Raw genomic sequence first — 19,585 nt, forward strand, 5'->3', positions numbered from 1 at the left:
GTAAACTAAATGGGTCCAATCATATTCCAAAAACCCAAATCTAGAATATTAAATAAAAAATATGAAAAATTCTAGATTTGAGACCAATGCTAGAATTGCAAATTCCAGCAGCCAAACAAGCACTTAGGGTCTGTTTGGTTGGTGGAAGATGACAAGAATTGGCTTTTTCAAAATTCGGATTTGAAATTTTTTGTGTTTGTGTCAAAATTTGAAAAATGGAATTGGCATACTCAACTTCTAATTTTGTCTCAAAACCAGGTTTTCCGACTTCCTACTTGCAAGTAGGAATTGAAAATCGAAACCTAGTTATGTTTTTTGAGGAGTGTAAAAACAATAGATTGGACTGCTGTTTGGAATCTGCCTTCAACTTCAAGGTTATGCATAAAAATGTGTCTTCACACGCATCTTCTAAGTGAAACAAATGGTTCAAGTAAAATCCCAAAAATAGGAATGAAGATTTACAAAACCTTGATTTGGCTAAACCAAGGTTTATAAAAATCCCAGTTTTCACAATTCCACAGACCAAATGGATCCTTAAGGAATGGCCAAAACCCAAAACCCTAAGACAATTCAAGGCTCTATAGAGCAATGCACTTATTATAGAAGCTTTGCAAAAGTAGTTTTCAAAATAGTTGCACCACTAAGGACTTCACCAAAGTGGGGGCCTTTACATTAAGTGTCTCAACAAGCCTTTGAAAGACTCAAGGAAGCCATGAGTTCTTGTCCTGCCCTAGCTATCCTTGATTTCACATTACCCTTTGAACTATAGTGTGGTGCTTCAAGGGAAGGAATTGGAGTAGTTCTTATGTATAATAAGCATGCTATAGCATTTGAAAGTTGCTAGCTCATAGAAGCTAAGAAGCACTATTTTATCTATGATAAAGAAATTTGGGCCATATGTATGCCTTCTTGGTTTGTCGAAAAGTTAAATGTCAAGACAAATCACAATAAATCAAGATTCTTCAGGAGCCAGGAAGATCTAATTGATTGCCAATGAAAATGGGTAAGCAAAATACAAGCTTACGACTTCAATATAAAATGTTTCAAAGGGACAAATAATGTTGTGGTAGTATAGCATCCACTTTTTCTAGGCCTTGGCTAACAACTAACATATCAACGAGCACAATTACTTTTCCATATTCATGAGCATAAGAAGGCAGTTAAATTAATTATCTTATATGTTCATGCTAAAGAGAATAACAATTTTAATCAGTTTAAATGAAATATCGAAACTAACAATTGAAGATATCATCAAATAATCTAAATAGAGAATCTAAGTTTTCCATACCCTAAATTCCGAAAACCAGAATTGCTTAAGGCAACATCTACAAAACCCATGTTAGATTAGATTTGAAGGTTCTTATGCATACAGTTTGATCACGGCAGAGGATCAATTTCTAGTATTGCAGTCACACTTTGCAGGCAGTGGATTTATAGGGAAGGCAACCACTTTGGTTCAGCCTGACTTTTCCTTATAGCAGCTCGTAGGAGGAATTCTGGAGTGTTTATTTGTAACAGACTGGAGTTGTTTTATTGCTGCAGCTTGGGCTCTATCAGTTGAACTTGTTTGGCTGTAGCTGGTTTCCCATCTTCAGCTGGCGTCAACCTTGTTTGAAGTACATCTGTATTGGTACTATTCTGACATCTGTATTGGTACTATTCTGAAATAAATCAGACTCTGCTGGTATGGTTTTAGAATAATTTCCAAAATATTATGTATTGCTGCATATGATTTCTATCACTTCTATTTTATCAGTTATTGTTATTTATTCATTGTAATACCTATATTCTGAAAAATACAAAAAGAAACAACCTTCTTTTGCAACTTTTGTCTAGCTCTATAAGATCAAAGAAAAATCTAAAGGAAAATATAATTTATATAATTAAACAAATAGCAGCAGCAGAGCAGATATCCATTTGGGATATTTCACTCACCTAAACACCTTCACAAGCATTTTTGAAGATAGAGAAATGACACCATTTCAGAACTTGCCAAGGACCCATAGGCTAATGAGATAGTAGAAGGGAATTTGTTGAATGAAGAGTACAAGATAGTAGAAGAGATTATCCTTTATAAGGATAAGATATTCTTGGTGCTCAATTTAAGAATGAAGAATCAAATTATTAGGGAATACCATGACAGTCCCTTAGTTGACTACCAAGGGTATTATAAAACCTACAAGAAAATAAGAGAGAGATAGTCATGGAAAGGCCTTCCAAAAGATGCGTTCAATAATAAATTGAGATTCTTCATGAGCCAAGAAGATCTAAATGACTGCCAATGAAAATGGTTAAGCAAAATGCAAGCTTACAACTTAGATATAAAATGTTTCAAAGGGGAATAATGTAGTAGTAGATGCTTTTTTTAGATCACCCTACCTAAACACCTTCACAAGCATTTTGAAGATAGAGAAATGACACCATTACAGAATATGCCAAGGACCTATAGGCTAATGAGATACTAGAGGGTTATTCGCTGAATGAAGAGTAGAAGATAGTAGAAGAGATTATCCTTTATAGGGATAAGATTTCTTGGTGCTCAATTTGAGTGTGAAGGATAAAATCATTAGGGAATACCATGACAATCCCTCAATTGACTACCAAGGGTATTATTAAATCTACAAGCAAATAAGAGAGAAATAGTCATGGAAAGACCTTTCAAAAGATGTGTTGAAGCATATACAAGAATGTGCGACTTGCCAAAAGAACAAGACAGAGCAACCCTATTAGTCTTTTATAACTCTTATCTATACCAATAAAAAATGGGAGAGCATATCAATGGACGAACTATCTAAACTCCAAAAAAAACATTGTATCTTTGTGGTGGTAGATTGACTCACTAAGTATGCACATTTTATGGCAATATCTACTATACATAGTTCTCCACAAATAGCATATATATTCTTCAAAGAAATCTTCCGATTGCATGGTCTTCTAAAACATTGATAGTGATCGGGATAGTTAATTCGGCAGCCTATATTGGTAAGAGCTCTTCTGGTTAGCATGAACTAAACTCACACCTAGAACAGCTATGACCATCAAATAGATGGAGAAATCAAAATTATTTACAATTGGATAGAAGGATATATGAAGAATTATGCCTACTTGTTGGCAGAATGCATGGAAAAATGGTTGCACATTTGTGAGTGTTGTTTTAGAATCACTTGTCATGTGTCTACTAGGATGAGTGCGTTTAAAGCATTGTATGGGTATGAATTAATTACTGTTGGAAGTTTTATTTCATGTGAAAGTTGAGTGCGAGGGGCAAAAGATTTTGTACCCTCAAAGACAACTTACATCAACAACAAAATCAACAAAAGGCCAATGCTGAACAAAACTGCATTAAAAGGACATTTGAAGTTGGGGAATTAGTATTTTTGCGACTACAACCAAATACGCAATCTTCCATCAAGGTAAGTGGTGTAGAAAAGCTCAAGCCCAATTCTATGAACCATACAAGATTTTGAGAAAGTGGCTTATGAATTGGAATTATCAGATAGTACCCGTACATTTTTCATGTATCTCAATTGAAGAAAGGGCTAGGGCAGTAGGTCATGCCACGTGTAGAGGTACCACTTGGCGATGAGGGTAAACAAATCTTCAACGTATAAGTTGTCCTCAACATTAGAGAAAAGTGATTGAGGCATAAGACTAATCTCGAATTCTTGATCAAATGGGAAGAGTTATGCATGGGATGTAGAGGACATTTGCAATCATCCCAACGTGAAATTGATTTAGGGAAAAACAATTTTGGGAAGTGGGGACTATCACATCCACTTGAACAGAGAAGAACTATTAATAATACCTATCTCGATAGTCTGCACTCAAGGGTTGGCTATCATTATCTAGAGATATTGATTAAAATACTTCATGAATATTAAAATGTTGTCAGTGGAGAGATTAACAAGCAACAATTAAAGTATCTCAAAAGGTGTGATTAGTTATAATGATGGGCCACAAGGAAATAAACTTCTCCAAGGATCGCATCTTTAAGAGGATTCAACGGATATAAAACCTGTCAAGGATGTAGGAAACAAGGGCAGCAGAGGAGTAATAGAGCATCAAATTAAACAAAAAGGATATAATTTCAGAATACACCTATATTAATCTGCAGACCAAACAATAGTTCGGGTATGCTGTGTATTCTGTAATAGATTACATGATAATTAGTGAACTAGCATCTGATGAAGAATATTCTACTTTTTGATGTTTATATTAAATATTCTTTGCTATGGATCCTTAATATTAAATGTTCTCGGCTATTGATATTTATATCAAATGTTCTTAACTTGCTTTATATCTGTGTGTATGTAATGAGACACATACAATGATTCTTATCCACTGGGCCATCTAGTTCTGGATAGGAGACATCATACATAGCAAGAAGTGCAAGTAGCTAGGAAATCACACCTGTAGAGACACCTTGAGCAGGCTTGGGAGGCTAGAGAAGTGTGTCATTCCCTGTTGTTGGGCTAGGTGGAAGGGCTCAAGGTGTTGATCTCCAAGCCCATTTTGTCTATTAATGTCCAAACCCTTAGTCATTTACTAGGCAAGGATGAACGGTCATCACTGTGACCGAGTCATTTAGTAAAGGCCGAGAATAACAAAGGACTTATTTATTTTGCATTACATGCCGAACAAGTTAGTGATAGCCGAGCGCCCTAGTTGAGACTGAGCATAAATGTAAGCCGAGTTATTTTAGTAGAGATAGAGTAAACTGAGAAGACAATTTTTGTTGAGTGAACAGAGAAGTCTATATATATGGAAGCCAAGTGCCAGTATGAAAGTTAATGATGACCGAGTGTCAGCACATTCATATGTCAAGCAGTTCAGTTTTTTCATATGAGTTTGTAATTGCACAAACAACTATGTAAAACATTTTGGCTGACATCCATATGAGATTAATGATTGTAGAGATAGTTAAGATGGAGATTACGCATCATATGATCTCGAGGAATGCAGATCAACCAATCAGAAAATCAGATATAAATGGCAAAAGATTATAAATTGTAAGCCGTCGATTGAGATCTAGAACTTTCATAGAAGATCTATTTAAGGAGGATTCTAACCCTAGAATCAATGTGTGTAAGAGTGAGAGTATGAAGAAGAGAATGTGAGCGTGTATGTGATGAGAAGAAGCGAACAAGAACAAAATAGAGCAAGAGAGGTCAAGTTTGGAATCAGTTCAGACAAGGGTAATCAAAGCAGTGAAGGATTCAAAGGACATTTTAGACATCAAATTAGATTAGACATTGTACAAAGGAGATCCAAAATCAGCTTGTAGAGCAAACAGAGGGTCAGGTACTGAATCAATTTTGAATCAGGGCAAATCTCTTGACTGAGTGATTCTAAGAGGTCTATGTAAATTTCCTAATAGAGTCCTTACTTAATTGTAAGTGTGAAATCCTTTAACAGGGTAGGACTTAACAGTTAAGGCAGACGCCTCACAAGGTAGATCATATATTATTATCAAACATTGTAACCCTAACAGGTTAGCTTTATTGTTGCAACAATGAAGATTTGTGGGTTTCATCCCCACCCCAGTTTCACCTTCACATTGAAGTGTTTATGGGTTACCAAATCATTTGTGTTATGTGTTGAATCTTTCATGGATGTGATGTATTTCATTTACTATTCAGCATTACAGTTATAATGTTAGATCTAAGATATGAGATGAATTAGGTGTAAATTCAGTAATTTGGTTTTATAAGTTTAACATCCTGATTCACCCCCCTGCCCCCCCCAACACCCCAATATCTTGTTTCCCAATAATCCTCCCAACACAAGGTGCCTTCTATGGCCTCTCAACTGGGGCTCCATAATGATGATAAGCTGGATAGATAGAATGCCAAAAGGAATCTCATATGTGCATCTTAAGTGTTATAGTAGTAAGTTGGAAATTTGGAATTCTATTTGTGTAATATTGGCTTATATGTTTTCTTATCTCTTAATACTAATCTGGTTGCAGTATCTATATCACAATAGGAAAGTGACCATTCCCATTCCAAAGCAATATATAAACCCTAAAAGAGAATTTTAGGGCAGATTGAGTTAAGTTCTAGTAAGGGACAGTGCACAGACTTCCTTCAAGAGCTTGCCAGAAGAAAGTTGTGTAGTCAAGGAAGCTTATAAACAAATAATGACGCAAATGATTCAATAGAGGCAAATGTTAGGTATAGATACATTGAAATCTTCCTTCTTGTGCAAAGTATCTTTTGAGATGGTAGGCTCACCTCATTGAAGGGGATAGCAAGGTCATCTCTCTTGTAGACATTCAAAAAATTCACTAGCTGCCTGTCACTCACGAGGAAGGCATTGATGCACTCTTTGAGCAATTAACTTTCTTATCCTTTGTGGGAAGACTGCCACACCAATGAAGTCATTAGTCAACTCAAAACAAACACATTCAATATTTATTTTAGTTTTCCTAGATTGAGCAAACTCAATAGAGTGAGGGGTCAGAACCTTTCATCACCGTAAAATACGTCTTGACACCACATTTTTAATAGCTCTCCACAATTCAGTATTAATTCTCACCTCATTGCAAGAATGAAGCTTGGTTCCCTCTCTTACTGCAACCTATTTTCACCTAGATAGAAGAAGAACCGGAAAGTCTCAAATGGCTAGAGAACATTAAATAGCCAGCCTGTAATTGAAGAAGACAATTAATATAATTAAGAATATGTCAAGGCATAACATTAAGATGCCATCTCCTCAACTTATGGATTGGCAGTTTTGCATCTCAGACCTTTCATTTCATGATAGCTTTTTTCGGGGACTAGCAATGTGTTTTCAGCAACCTTCAACATGGATACCAACAGTACCATTTGCCACAACATTAACATTGCTTTCTCTAGAAAGCGAGTGGCAGAATAAAGGTAAAAATTAGAAGGGAAAGTTTCAAGTCAGAAGCATACTTTACAGTTTTCGCAAAGCATAATGGCATGATTATTTGTATTAGTTCCAAAATTACCGACACAAGCAGCTATGAATTCTCTCCTCTCATTCCTTGAGATTCTACCTCCACTAGACATACTTGGGTTTCCTTTTGAAGCCCCATTGAAGTTAAGTTAAATACATCTAGACTGTGGGGCCTTTTTTCACCTTCGTTTATTGAAGTTGAAAATTTTTAATATCTCCCCATTCACGAGCAAATATACATCCTTTGGAATTAGGAAGACAATCGAGGTTTTCTAATCCCATCAGTTCCACAGTTTCAACTGTGGCTCTACAGATACAGATTGTGGTATCATCGAAAATGTCATTCTATGTTGTATATAATTAGTGGTTCGGAATATGAGGTCATTACTTGCTAGGAAGTTTGGTTTGCTTGCCTGGGACCCTGGTACTGGTCCAGTTTGAATCGGGTCCGGATTTGGATCTGGTTTTCTTGTGGGTTTGGACAGGGTTCGTTCCCAAGCAGGCTGGCTTGTCTGGGCTGAACCCATGTTGAACCAAGGTAAAACCAGCGCAGACCCAGATAGGCCAAGTGCGAACCTGGTACATCATTGAGAAACATTATATTATTTAGTGAAGGAAATAATTATTGTTAATGTTTTATCCCAGGTATGATATAAACAGCAACAAAGAAGAGTGAAAATAATACACAAAAGACTCAGAATATTTATCCTGGGAAAACCCTTCCACTTGAAGGGAAAAACCCAGCCACAACAGTAAAATATCTTTTATTGATCGTAAAATATTCGAGTACATGGCTTTTCACTTGATTGATTACAATATATCAAGTATTCATATAAATAGATTGCATAAGACTCTTCATCTTACACACAAAATCTCTTTGAGTCCCATAAATAAGACCCTTCAAATTTCCACATATTCAACACTTCATATTTCCATACGCATGCCCCTTCAAATGACGTATGACACATGTCTTTTTGCATAATATTGACTTAAATATAATACAAATATCTCTTTCAGCTGAAGATGACCATAACGGTAATAACAACCATATTTATATCTCGTAAAATCAGAGACGAAGATCTCTATCACAGCTACAAACTTTAACAATTACGACAAAATTTGAATAAGATCTTTAACATTACAAAACAAAATTTTCTGCAGTTCGGATATGTATTACATCAAATTAAACTAGCTATCAAGATTGCTTCCTAAGAATTTTTTATATCCAATTGCTCATAATGACCCCTGTCTGATTAATTGCAAGCTCTCTATAGTGATAAATTATATTTTAAACATTAGACAGTATTTTCAATAGGTGAAGTGAGTTGCAAGCTACTTTTTTTAACATTTTAAGAGTAGGATGTTGATTAGAAGCAAACAAGCTCTCTGTACAGCAAAAAAGTAATAAGCATTGGCACTGTTTGTGAATAACTAATGCCATTGATGATGAAGAAGATTTAGATAATCCATTGGATGATTGAAACTTACTATAAAGTTCCAATTGTTGTAAGTTGACCAGTGATACTTGGACTTGATATAATTATATTAATATTTTGATGTTGATACGATGCTGTGATTACAAGTTTATGGTGTTTTTGCTGTTTGTATGATATTATGCGACATTCTACTCTTAATTCATTCTTTTAGGCTGCATATATATATATATATATATATATATATATATATATATATATATATATATATTACTAATGAACTTAAACACTATTTAAAAATCTTGCCATATTGACAAACTGGTTCTTCAAACCCGAACCTGAACCTGGACCAGCAACTCAGCTTTTTGTGCCTTTTCTCGGATTAATTGAGCACTTTAGGACTTATTTGATTCTTCTGGATAGGTACCATCTAACAGCAGTTTGATTACCTCACCATCCCTTGAATGTGGGGTTTCCTATTGTAAAATATCCAGTGATGGTGCTATTGCAAAATTGTTTGATATTGGTTAGGGTTGAGAGGCGAGTCTTTGTGAGCACTGTTGTGTTCCATTTGTGTAATGCATGCCGGAGAGCCAATTTACACGGCTTGTGAATATGCTGATCAGTCTGCAAATCACATCATTATACTGCAATTAAATGATTCTAATTCATCTATTCTTTCGTTTGATCTTATTCTGCACCAATCAAGAGAAGAAAGGTTACAGAAAATGTAATTCCGCATGAGCATTTTTGTTGGATCCAATGATGTGCTTCATCAAGGGGTGATTTTCTACAACCATGTGAATTGAATATAGATCTAATATTTGATTTCTGTTTTTATTTGTAATTCTGTGATATTTTTGATAACCATTTAAATTTACATGGCTGGCTTTTCTTGCTACATAAATTTCTCTAGTGTTCCATTTGGATTTCTAATGCATAATTGATACCGACTAATATAGAATGCCAATTTTAACATTTGATTCCCAAATAAGCTATGACATCGAATATTAGTTTGCATGCATGCATTTATCTTTTAGTCTGTTCAACAACATATTTACTATTTCATGTTGATTATTCCCGACAGAAATCAAGCGAGGAATCCCTGGAATGTGGTGATGAAACTTACTTCCCAGCATTGCAAGTTGGTGGGGGCAATGCATCAATGATGGTGAGTATTTTAAAATTATGCCATTTGCCAAGTGAAAATAATTTTACTGCCTGGTTTGTCCAAAGTTGTGAAATCATGCACATAAAATCTATATATTAAATACATCCTTAGGCTTTGGTTTTTTTTCAACAATATAGTTTATACAGATGAAAGGATTGTTATGAAAAGATCAAGTTTTACTTGTCCTTGAGATGAACTTTGGCTCCATCTCATAGATGAAAGGATCTAATTCAAATGGCAAACTGCAGGCAGTAGATTTGGTACTGAATCCAGTAAGTTCATTTTAATGAAGTGAAGATGGAATCTTAAGCAACGTTGATTGCAATTTCTGTCTGTTGTCTGCCGGAGTTGGTTCTGGTTAAGTTTTTGAATAATTGATGTATCTTGGATTGTTAATGATGTTTTCTTGCTCTTTGGTGTGAACTGCATTTTACAGTCTTTGTATCCCACTATAGACTGACTATCTCTTGGACCCCTTGGTTTCTTTAACACTCTTTTATATCGTTTCCCATATATTTCATAGATGATTGTATTATGTTACTAACTATAATATCTTCAACAATAATCTATGAAGTATCTTATGTTGTTATCCAATATTCCTTTCTTTTTTACTGGGCCATTTACATTTCCATCTACTTTTTTCTTTTCGTTTAAACTGTTCTATATTTATGTTTAGTAGCATTATCTTAGTTTTTTTTTTCAATATATCTTTAAGAAAGCAAAGTTTGTGGGCAATGGAGATGACAATAGGCTTGAGCCAAATTGGAAAGAAAAACAGAGGAGGGTTTCCCTTTCTGTTTGAGAGGAGCGTTTCCCCTGTATAATAAGAAATATTTGGATATTTTATTTAGTTTGCTGCACAAAGTGAGATTAGGACAGAACTAGATAAGGCTGGATATTTTGGGGGTTTGATTTTCTTTATAACATTAAGCAGTATAAATTTATAAGAAGGTTTGCCTAATGTCACTACAACACTTGCATATAGGTGTCTGAGAAACAGATCTACCTTCACCAACCAAAAGGCCAAACAGAACACATAGGAATGGGATTCCACAATAAAGGCCATTGAGACACTATTACGATAATAAATGGCCTCTATTATTGTCTATTATTATTTAATGGTTATCTATTTGTAATCTCTTGTAAATATTAGAATGTTTTTAATATTTAGTTAGCTATTAGTTAGCTGTTAGTTAGAATAGAATGTTTCTATTCTTGACAATTGTTTCGTAAGGAAACATTATTTATTCTTTTGTATATATAATGATCTATTGATCGCTGTTAATAACAACAAAGAATATTTTACCAATTACTTTGTAAAATGGTGTCAGAGCTAATGTGATTTTTTTAGAAAATTTAATTAATTTCTCTTTGCAATTATTTGCTTAATTTCTTCAAGATTAGTTTTTTCTAGAAAATTCATTGGTAGAAAAACTTGCTTTTTTGCAAAACCCAACTAGGGATCTTGGGCGATTTTTGGTGCTATCTTGGGCGATTTTTGGTGCTATTTTGCTCCTCTGATCAAAATTTCAGCAACGCTTCTTGCTGTCTGGTCATGGTTTGGAGCAATGCTTTTGTTGTTTGGTCACACTTTTGAAGTAGAGTTTTTTGCAAAAACGTGGCCATATCTAGGCATTTCAACCTATTATTTCTACCCTTTTAGAGGCGTCTAGGGTTTTTATAAACCTCTGTGATAGATCCTAGCCTAGTTTTTCTTGATCCAATTGCAAATTTGTCATTGTTTTGAAGCTTTTTTCAGCCCAGATTGTTTTTGTTTGAAACCCTAATTTTTGTACCAAATCCAATTTTTTTTGCAGATCCTTGGTGGGATTTTCGAGAGCTCAGCTGGGTTGTCCATTTTTTTGGGTGCCTCGATTTTTGAGCCAATAGATCCAAAATCCGACAACATTCCTTTTGGCTTCTTGAGCTCTCTTTTGGGTACTTCATTTTTTGGGATCTTTTGACATCTTGCCTCGAAGTACATGCCCTCACGGATTTTTGTATTTTTCACTGAAAAATGGGCTATGGCATCTTTGACAAATATTCTGCTCGAGGGAAATAAGAAATTCAATGGTTGAAATTATGGTACGTGGAAGCAGTAAATGCTAACAAACTTTGAATATCAAAATACCAATCGTAATGCTCTGGGTGTTACACAATGTTTGCCTACAGCTGGTACTAATAAGGATACATGGGATTAGAATAATCGGGAGGTGGCGATGCTTCTCAAATAATCAGTAGTTGATTATCAGCTTCCTCAGATTCCTTTCGACAAGATAGTTGCTGTGATATGAGAGCATTTCAATAAATCAAAATTTTAAATTTAAACAAATCAAGATGATCAATCACCTCCTTGGGAAACACAAAAAATTAGGAGAGTCCAATTCCTCCCATCTATTCATCCATTTGTCATATTGGTGCAACCCTTTGGCTCCAAGTCTTTGTATAGTCCTCCAACTCAAGTTTCATCTCCTCAATCATATCTAGCAAGAGGGGGCCACTCAACTGAACAGTAGTGGGGGCTTTAAACCGCGGACTACAGATGGTGATTGCATCGATCATGCCTTGTCAATAAAGAGTCCTATCACATATATACAAATATTTAAATTAATAAATTTCAACATCAAGTTATAATTATAGAATTGTATTTTCAAAAATTAATTTAAAAGTAAAATAATCAAATATAAATTAAATACTTGGCTGCAATAAATGGATTATTGCAGAAATACTAGAACTTGCAAATTGATCTTCTTCTAACAGCATGGATCTCCTTATTCCAACCCATGCTCTCAAGTGAGAGTTGTGCACTAGGAGTGGTACGTGGTACAAAATAATTGTCCAATCTAGAAGTAGAAGTAGGTTTTTTGACTCTAGGATGAAAGGTAATGCCAGTACTACTATCAAGGGCAGAGCTACTAGCAGGATCAGATGTAGAAGTACTAGCACAAGCAAAAACACTAGGACGAAGAGGACGGGAAGAACCCTTTCCAACAGAACCTACGGGTGTGAAACTAGATATAGATGCAAATGTAGATGCAGATGAGGGTGCACGGGAACCAACCTCATCTCAAGCTTGTAATTGTTTTTGTCTTAATTCCTTTGCTTCATATTTTTCCCAAGCAACATAACAAAAACTTTTAGCTTCAGCAGGTGCCTCTTTACAAGGTTCAGTATCATGGCCACATATTCTAGCAATATGGTGTTTCAATCTATTTATCTCCCCAATATTAATGATCTTACAAAATAAGCATTTTGTTTGATTTCTACCTCATTCAGGAAGTCTATGGTGTAATTCCAACCATAGTTGTAAAACTCTCACTCGACAACAACTCGCTAAGCCCCCAAAAGTTTATTTAGGAAAGAATCGGCCAATTTTAAACAAAAACTCGAGAAAACTTGAGAACCAAAAAAAATTGCTAAAATTTAATTAAAATACATTTTTTTTGCAAATTTCAATGAGAAGATGCATTTAATGAGTTAATTAAAGAGAACACAAAGAAACAAGCAGAGTTTAGATATATATAAATGCATAGTGGGCCAAAATCACATTCTCATGCGGAATGCTGATGACGGGAAGCAAAATAGTAAATAGTTTTTGTCAAACTTGAAGTAAATACTAAATAGTAAATACATCAATACAATCACATCTTCCTCTTCCCAGCTCTACTAGCAGAAAAGAGAGGGAGTCTAGTCCTCGAAGAGGTGCCTCACACTGGGAGTGGAAATGAGTTGCATGATTGTGAAGCTTCTAAATGCTGAAATGAAAATTGGTAATGAAAAAAAAAAATATTTTTGCCTATATCACTGGCGCGCAAGCGAGTCACAGGTAAAAACTCGCGTGTTTTTGTTAAAAACTCAGCAAATACTCTGCCATTAATTGACAAGTTTTTGCAAGGAGGCGAATTTTTGAAATGGCATTTTTTCCAAAAAAAACTCTATGTTGGGAAAAAATTGACAATTTTTGACTAATCATAGTGTAGGCGATTATGCCAACTATGCTTCCAACACTCATCTCTTGGATTAGTTTTGGGGTTTTAGTAGCAATCATTATGATTAGGGAATAAAATGTTTTCAAAATGTCAAGGTTGCTGCAATAAGACAATTTTAATGAAAAATTACTATTTAAACATTGTATCTTATGAAGATTTAAACTAAAAGAATACAAATCAGCAAACTCTACATTTTGGTATATAAAACTTGCTAATACTTGAGATTATAAAACGCAATGTAGATTTTAAAGTCAAGCACGAAAAAAATGATAATGCAGTTATAAACAAAAAAAACCCATAAACATAGAGGAAAAATTCATCTAAATCCAAAAATATCAACTTTTAACTTTGTCAAATGAGTTGATAGGTGTTGAAAAGAGCTCCTATAAACTCCTTGATAATCTTAATGCAAGTATATAGCTGCTCCATTGTGCTTTGTGCAAGCTTTTCTTTTTTTCCCTTTTAGCTAGTTGCAAAACAATGGCTCTCTCTCTCTCTCTCTCGTTCTCACATAAGAATGTTATGGAAGCCCTTTTCGGGTAATTCCAAAAAGAAACATTAAAAAATGTTAAAAAAAAAAAAATTAAATTTTGTTTTGTTGGTTGACGAATTTTTGCCAACCGTAGCTGGGTCAAAATGCATGTACTTGTCGGGTCACAAGGTGACTCGCGAGTTAGAGTCATGGGCTAGTTTGACCCGACATAGGTGAAATGACTCGCTGAATCGCGCGCCTTCCACAACTTGCAAAGAGTCTAGATTCACTGGATTCAGGTGCCTCTTGTCATTCACCCACCACAAAGACTGGTTCACTGACTACCAACATTTTTCAAATTTAGTTATTTTGGTGGAGGGGAAGAGTACACTGTTGCCGACAAAGGCAACTTTCAGATTCTGTCTGCTGGGAGGAATCTCATTTTCTTCCATGTGTACTATGTTTTAAGGATGGAACTCAATCTACTCTCAGTCAGTTAGTTGTTGCGACACTCTCCACGGTTGGATATCACCTTTAGTTCACATCATTGCACTATCACTGATAGGGATACTCAGTCTGTTGTTGTGGTTGGCCTTGAGGATCATGGTCTTTCCAGACTTATTGATTCTAGTGATTTTGAGGACCTAGCTATGACTGCTCAACAGTGTTTTATCAGCTCACTTTGGCATCAATGGTATGGGCACTTAAATGTGCATTATCTCTCTCAACTTGCTTAGGAAGAGCTTGTCGTGGTTTGCCAAAGAATCATTCTCTGTTTGGAGTTTGTGATGCATGTTAGGTTGGGAAGCAACATCGCACACATTTTCCTGTTGGCGATTCATGACACACTTTTCAGGTTCTTCAGCTTGTTCATGTCGATATCTGCATCCCTATGGCTACTCCTTTTGTTCTTGGGTCTAGGTATTTTCTGTTGTTTGTTGATGATTTTAATAGAAAGATGTGGGTATATTTTTCTTAAAAAGAAATCAAATGTGTTTAATGTATTTCAGAAGTTTAAACCTCTAGTTGAAAAAGAGTTTGGGAAATCTATTATTACTCTTAGGACAGATAATGTGGAGAATTTTGTTCTACATTCTCTAGCTTTTGTGATACTGATGGCATCAAGTTCTAGTTAACCATAACCCACACACCACAACAAGACAGTGTAGTTGAATGTCGAAACAGAACAATCACTGAGATGGCTAGATCGATGCTCGAACACAAACATGTTCCGAAGAAGTTTTGGGCAGAAGCTATGAACATTGCAACTTACCTTTTGAACTGGTAAGTCAATGGTAAGACTCTGAAAGAGGCATGTTCATGTTGCAAATTGATGACATCTAGTTCCAGTTAACTATACCCCACACTCCACACCAAGATAGTGTAGTTGACCGTTGGAACAAAACAATCACCAAGATGGCTAGATTGAAGCTCGAACAAAAACATGTTTCGAAGAAATTATGGGTAGAAGCCGTGAACATTGCAACTTACCTTTTGAACTGGTAAGTCAATGGTAAGACTCTAAAAAAGGCATGTTCATCTCGCGAACCCAAAATCAGTCACTTGGAGGTTTTTGGCTCTCTTGCCTATGTTTGGATCCTTGATGCGTTACACACCAAGTTGGATGCCAAGAGTTAGAATCTCATGCTTGTTGGATACAATAGTCTTCACAAAGCCTACCGCTTGATCGACATTGACACATCTCGTCTCCTGTATAGTGGTGATGTAGTCTTTGATGAACAACATTGCTAGATTCAATCTACTAGGAGGAATCTCATTTCTCAGTCCAAATATGCGAGGGCTCTGTTAGACAAATTCCATATGCAAGATTTTAAGCTTGCATCTACACCGATGGAGAAAGGTCTAAAGTTATCGCCAAGTCTGATTCTCCTCCAGTTGATGATACTACATATAGGCAACTAGTAGGTGGCCTCATATTAGCTACTAGCCCTAATATCAGCTTCGTAGTCATCTGCATGACACGCTTTAGACAACTCCTAAGGCTCTTGTATAGTTGTGTTGTAGTCTTTGATGAACAACATTGCTAGATTCAGTCTACTGGGAGGAATCTCATTTCTTAGTCCAAATATGCCAGGGCTCTATTAGACAAATTCCATATGCAGTATTGTAAGCCTGCATCTACACCCATGGAGAAAGGTATAAAGTTATCGCCAAGTCTGATTCTCCTCCAGTTGATGATACTACATATAGGTAATTGGTAGGCGGCCTCATATCAGCTACTAGCCCTGGTATTAGCTTCATAGTCATCTACATCTCACACTTTATGACAACTCCTAAGGCTGATCATTGGATGGCAACAAAGCATGTGCTTCATTAGGTGAAGGGCACTACAAATTATGGACTTCTTTACTCTCGGGAGTTCTATTCCTAGATCTAGTGGGTTCACAGATTCAGATTGGGCAGGTTTTGTTGATGATAAAAAGTCAACTTCTGGATGTGTTTAGTTGTGGATCTGGTGCGCTCTCATATGGACTAGTAAGAAGGAGTAGGTAGTTTCTCTCTCCTCTACTGAGGCTGAATATAGAGGGACAGTTAAGGTATGTTGTGAAGTTGTTTGGCTTCGTTGGATGCTTGGGGATATGCTGATGTCACCAATAGGACTGACCACTTTGTTTGTTGATAACAAAGGCATTATCAAGTTAGCACAAAATCCAGTCTTCCATGATGAACCAAGCATGTGGATGTTCACTGTCACTACATACGGCAGCTGGTTGAAGACGGGACAATAGACTTGCAGTATGTTCCCACAGCGGATTAGACGGCAGACATTCTCACCAAGCCTCTTTGTCTAGGTAAGTTTGTCAAATTTAGAGGACAACTTGGTGTTGTGGATAGATTAACCATTAAGGAAGGGTATTACGATAATAGATAGCTTCTATTATTATTTAATGGATATCTATTTGTAATCTATTGTAAGATTAGAATGTTTTTAATATTTAGTTAGCTGTTAATTGGAATTGAATGTTTCTATTCTTGACTATCCTTTCCTAAGGAAACATCGTTTATTCTTTTGTATATAATGCTCTATTGATCACTAATAATAATAAGCAAGTATTTTTTACCAATTACTTTGTAATAGACACTTCACTAATAGACACTTCACTTCCCAAGGTAAAGAAACAACTACGAGATTCAAGAAGAAAATTTTGAAGACACACCATTTTTCATGATAAACACGAAGGATAGATAACTCAGTTCCTTTTCAATGAACCTTTAGTTGTGAAGGTATCCAGTTGATATCCATAAATTCAAATTCATATACCAAATTCAATGATTGCCTGTAACTGCATATACAATGAATATTTTTTGACTTTTTCACTTGTAATTTACTTCACTTGGTTATACAATAATGACTTTGTACCCTCAGGGGATGGAAGATTGGGCTTTTTCACTTATAATTTACTTCCTTGGCTATACAATGAATCCTTTGTACCTTCTGAGGATGGAAGATCAGTTTGGCTTTTTCAGTCACTCATAATTTGGCTTACTCTTCTCTGAGAGCAATCTATATCATTTGGCTGTCTAATAGTGTATGAGGCCTTGAACATAAAGATCTTATGCCTTCAATTTATTGTCTGAAGAGATAATTATTTATATGGTATTTTATGCCTGTACATTGATGTTGTGGTTTCCGTTTGATAAAAAAACTTAGCTACTGATTTAAATCTCACTTCTAGATTTATTTTTTCTGCAATTAGTAATGTCTATTGAAATCTTTTTCTAGTCTAATCAGTGATAATGCCCGTGTCATGCTTCACATTGAAATTTTGTAGAGGTGATTATGTTTTCTACCAACACTGTCAACTGCTGCCTCTGTCAAATGTTGTACTATTCTTAGTGGCATATCAATATTGGATATAGTCTTGATGTCTCTTGCTAGTTGTATTCATCATACATTGTTTTATAGAAGGCTTTCTTTGGGGGTAAAAGGAATACTAACACTTTCCGTTTCTATGAAAGACATATTGGATGGATAAACCAACAAAACTGAATTTGAAGGAAGGAACAAAGGATCAGCTGTCCCAAGGAAAGGAAGAGGGTGTTCCATATTATGATCGTGCATGTGCACTGCCCTTGACAATTCAGAACGGGATTACAGATCCAGAATGGTATTCCTCTTCTTACTGTCAATCATTTAATCAGCATTGTTTATGACATCAATTTTTTTTTCTTACCAAGTGAATCTAAATATTTGGGTCTTCAATTTTCTGGGCATGATGGCTACAATTGTTTTTACATTAAACAAATCCAGCAGCACCAGATATTTCCACTATAGACAGCTTAATTTTTATGACCATTGGTGAACACAATATACTTGCTTGGTGTCATGTTCAAATATAATGCTTGTTGTACTAACTCAAAGTGTTCTAATGGTTTGAATGCTATTTAACAGCTTATAGCATCAATTTTTTTGCAGCATTGAGGAACATCCAGCGGAAGCCTCTAGATGCTTTAACTGTGGTTCTTATAGTCATGGATTGAAGGATTGCTCAAAACCTCGAGATAATACTGCCATAAATAATGCCCGCAATGAACATAAATCAAAACGAGCACAATCTTCTGGTCCGCGATGCCCGCAAAGATACTACCAGAATTCTCCAGGAGGTAAATTTGAGGGAATAAAGCCTGGAATGCTTGGAAGTGAGACTCGTCAATCCTTGGGTATTGGGGTAGGTGGACCTCAGCTTCTATGATATATGTGTACAAAATTACAGCCATGTTAACTTCTTCACATGCTTTGACCTGTGGAGTGTTTTTGTCATGAGTATTAAGTTCTAGTATTTTAGTTCATACAAAATTGTTATGCTTGGTTATTCTTTTGGATTTGATGTATATTAATCTGTCTTTTCATGACTAGGAGATTACCTGAACATGAATCTTTCATTGATATATTTATAAGATACATTTTCAATTCTTTGGAGTGCCTTTGAGGTCACATAGAATTTTGACCCTTGTTTTACACCTTCGTCTTCAGTGGCGATTGATTGTATGGACATAGATATATGTCAATTTTTTTTAACTGGTTGAAATTCTTATTTGCCTTTGTTAGCCTATGTCACTTCATCCTTCTTTCTGCTGCCTGCATATGCTTTTTTTGGGAATTTTAATTGCCAAAACTTGCTCTATTGAAAAGAGTCTTTTTATGCTACATTTCGTATATCCTTACCATGGATATAGTGTTGATTGCATAATCTTACAGTACCACAGTAGAAAATGTTTAAGACTACTGCTGCTAAATAAGTACAGATGACATGGAACTTGTGTAAACTCAGGTGCTCATTCTTTGTTGACACCCTTCCAAAAAGATGTAATTTGAATATTGGTTGCTGATAATGATCTTGGTACAGGTCTGGGGATGCCATTTAGCAAAAAGGAGATGGGTACTTGAAGTCATTACTCACGAGACAAACAACTAAGATATCATAATGTAATATCTTACGTCATACAATTAAACTTCAATACAGTATACAAATCTGTGACTATTAGCCTACCAATTTTATTTATCAGTAACTTACGGTATTCATGGGAGATTATCTGTTTTTATGTTAATGTATTTATCAAACTGCAAATGACTCTG

General features: G+C 35.5%; 1 protein-coding gene across 2 annotated transcripts in view; it reads left to right on the forward strand.

Annotated features, from left to right (window-relative positions):
* LOC149575039 (uncharacterized) overlaps nucleotides 1–19,585 on the forward strand; it is a 125,349-nt gene that overhangs the window by 39,244 nt on the left and 66,520 nt on the right. For both annotated transcript variants that reach the window (XM_089814901.1, XM_089814900.1), the window contains 3 exons: nucleotides 9,442–9,525; nucleotides 17,968–18,116; nucleotides 18,425–18,677. In XM_089814901.1, coding sequence (XP_089671027.1) covers nucleotides 9,442–9,525; nucleotides 17,968–18,116; nucleotides 18,425–18,677 — 486 coding nt within the window. The remainder of the gene's footprint in view (nucleotides 1–9,441; nucleotides 9,526–17,967; nucleotides 18,117–18,424; nucleotides 18,678–19,585) is intronic.

The sequence above is a fragment of the Cupressus sempervirens genome, chromosome 2 (assembly GCF_028749045.1).
Source record: "Cupressus sempervirens isolate cs-2001-9-10 chromosome 2, ASM2874904v1, whole genome shotgun sequence".
NCBI lineage: Eukaryota > Viridiplantae > Streptophyta > Pinopsida > Cupressales > Cupressaceae > Cupressus > Cupressus sempervirens.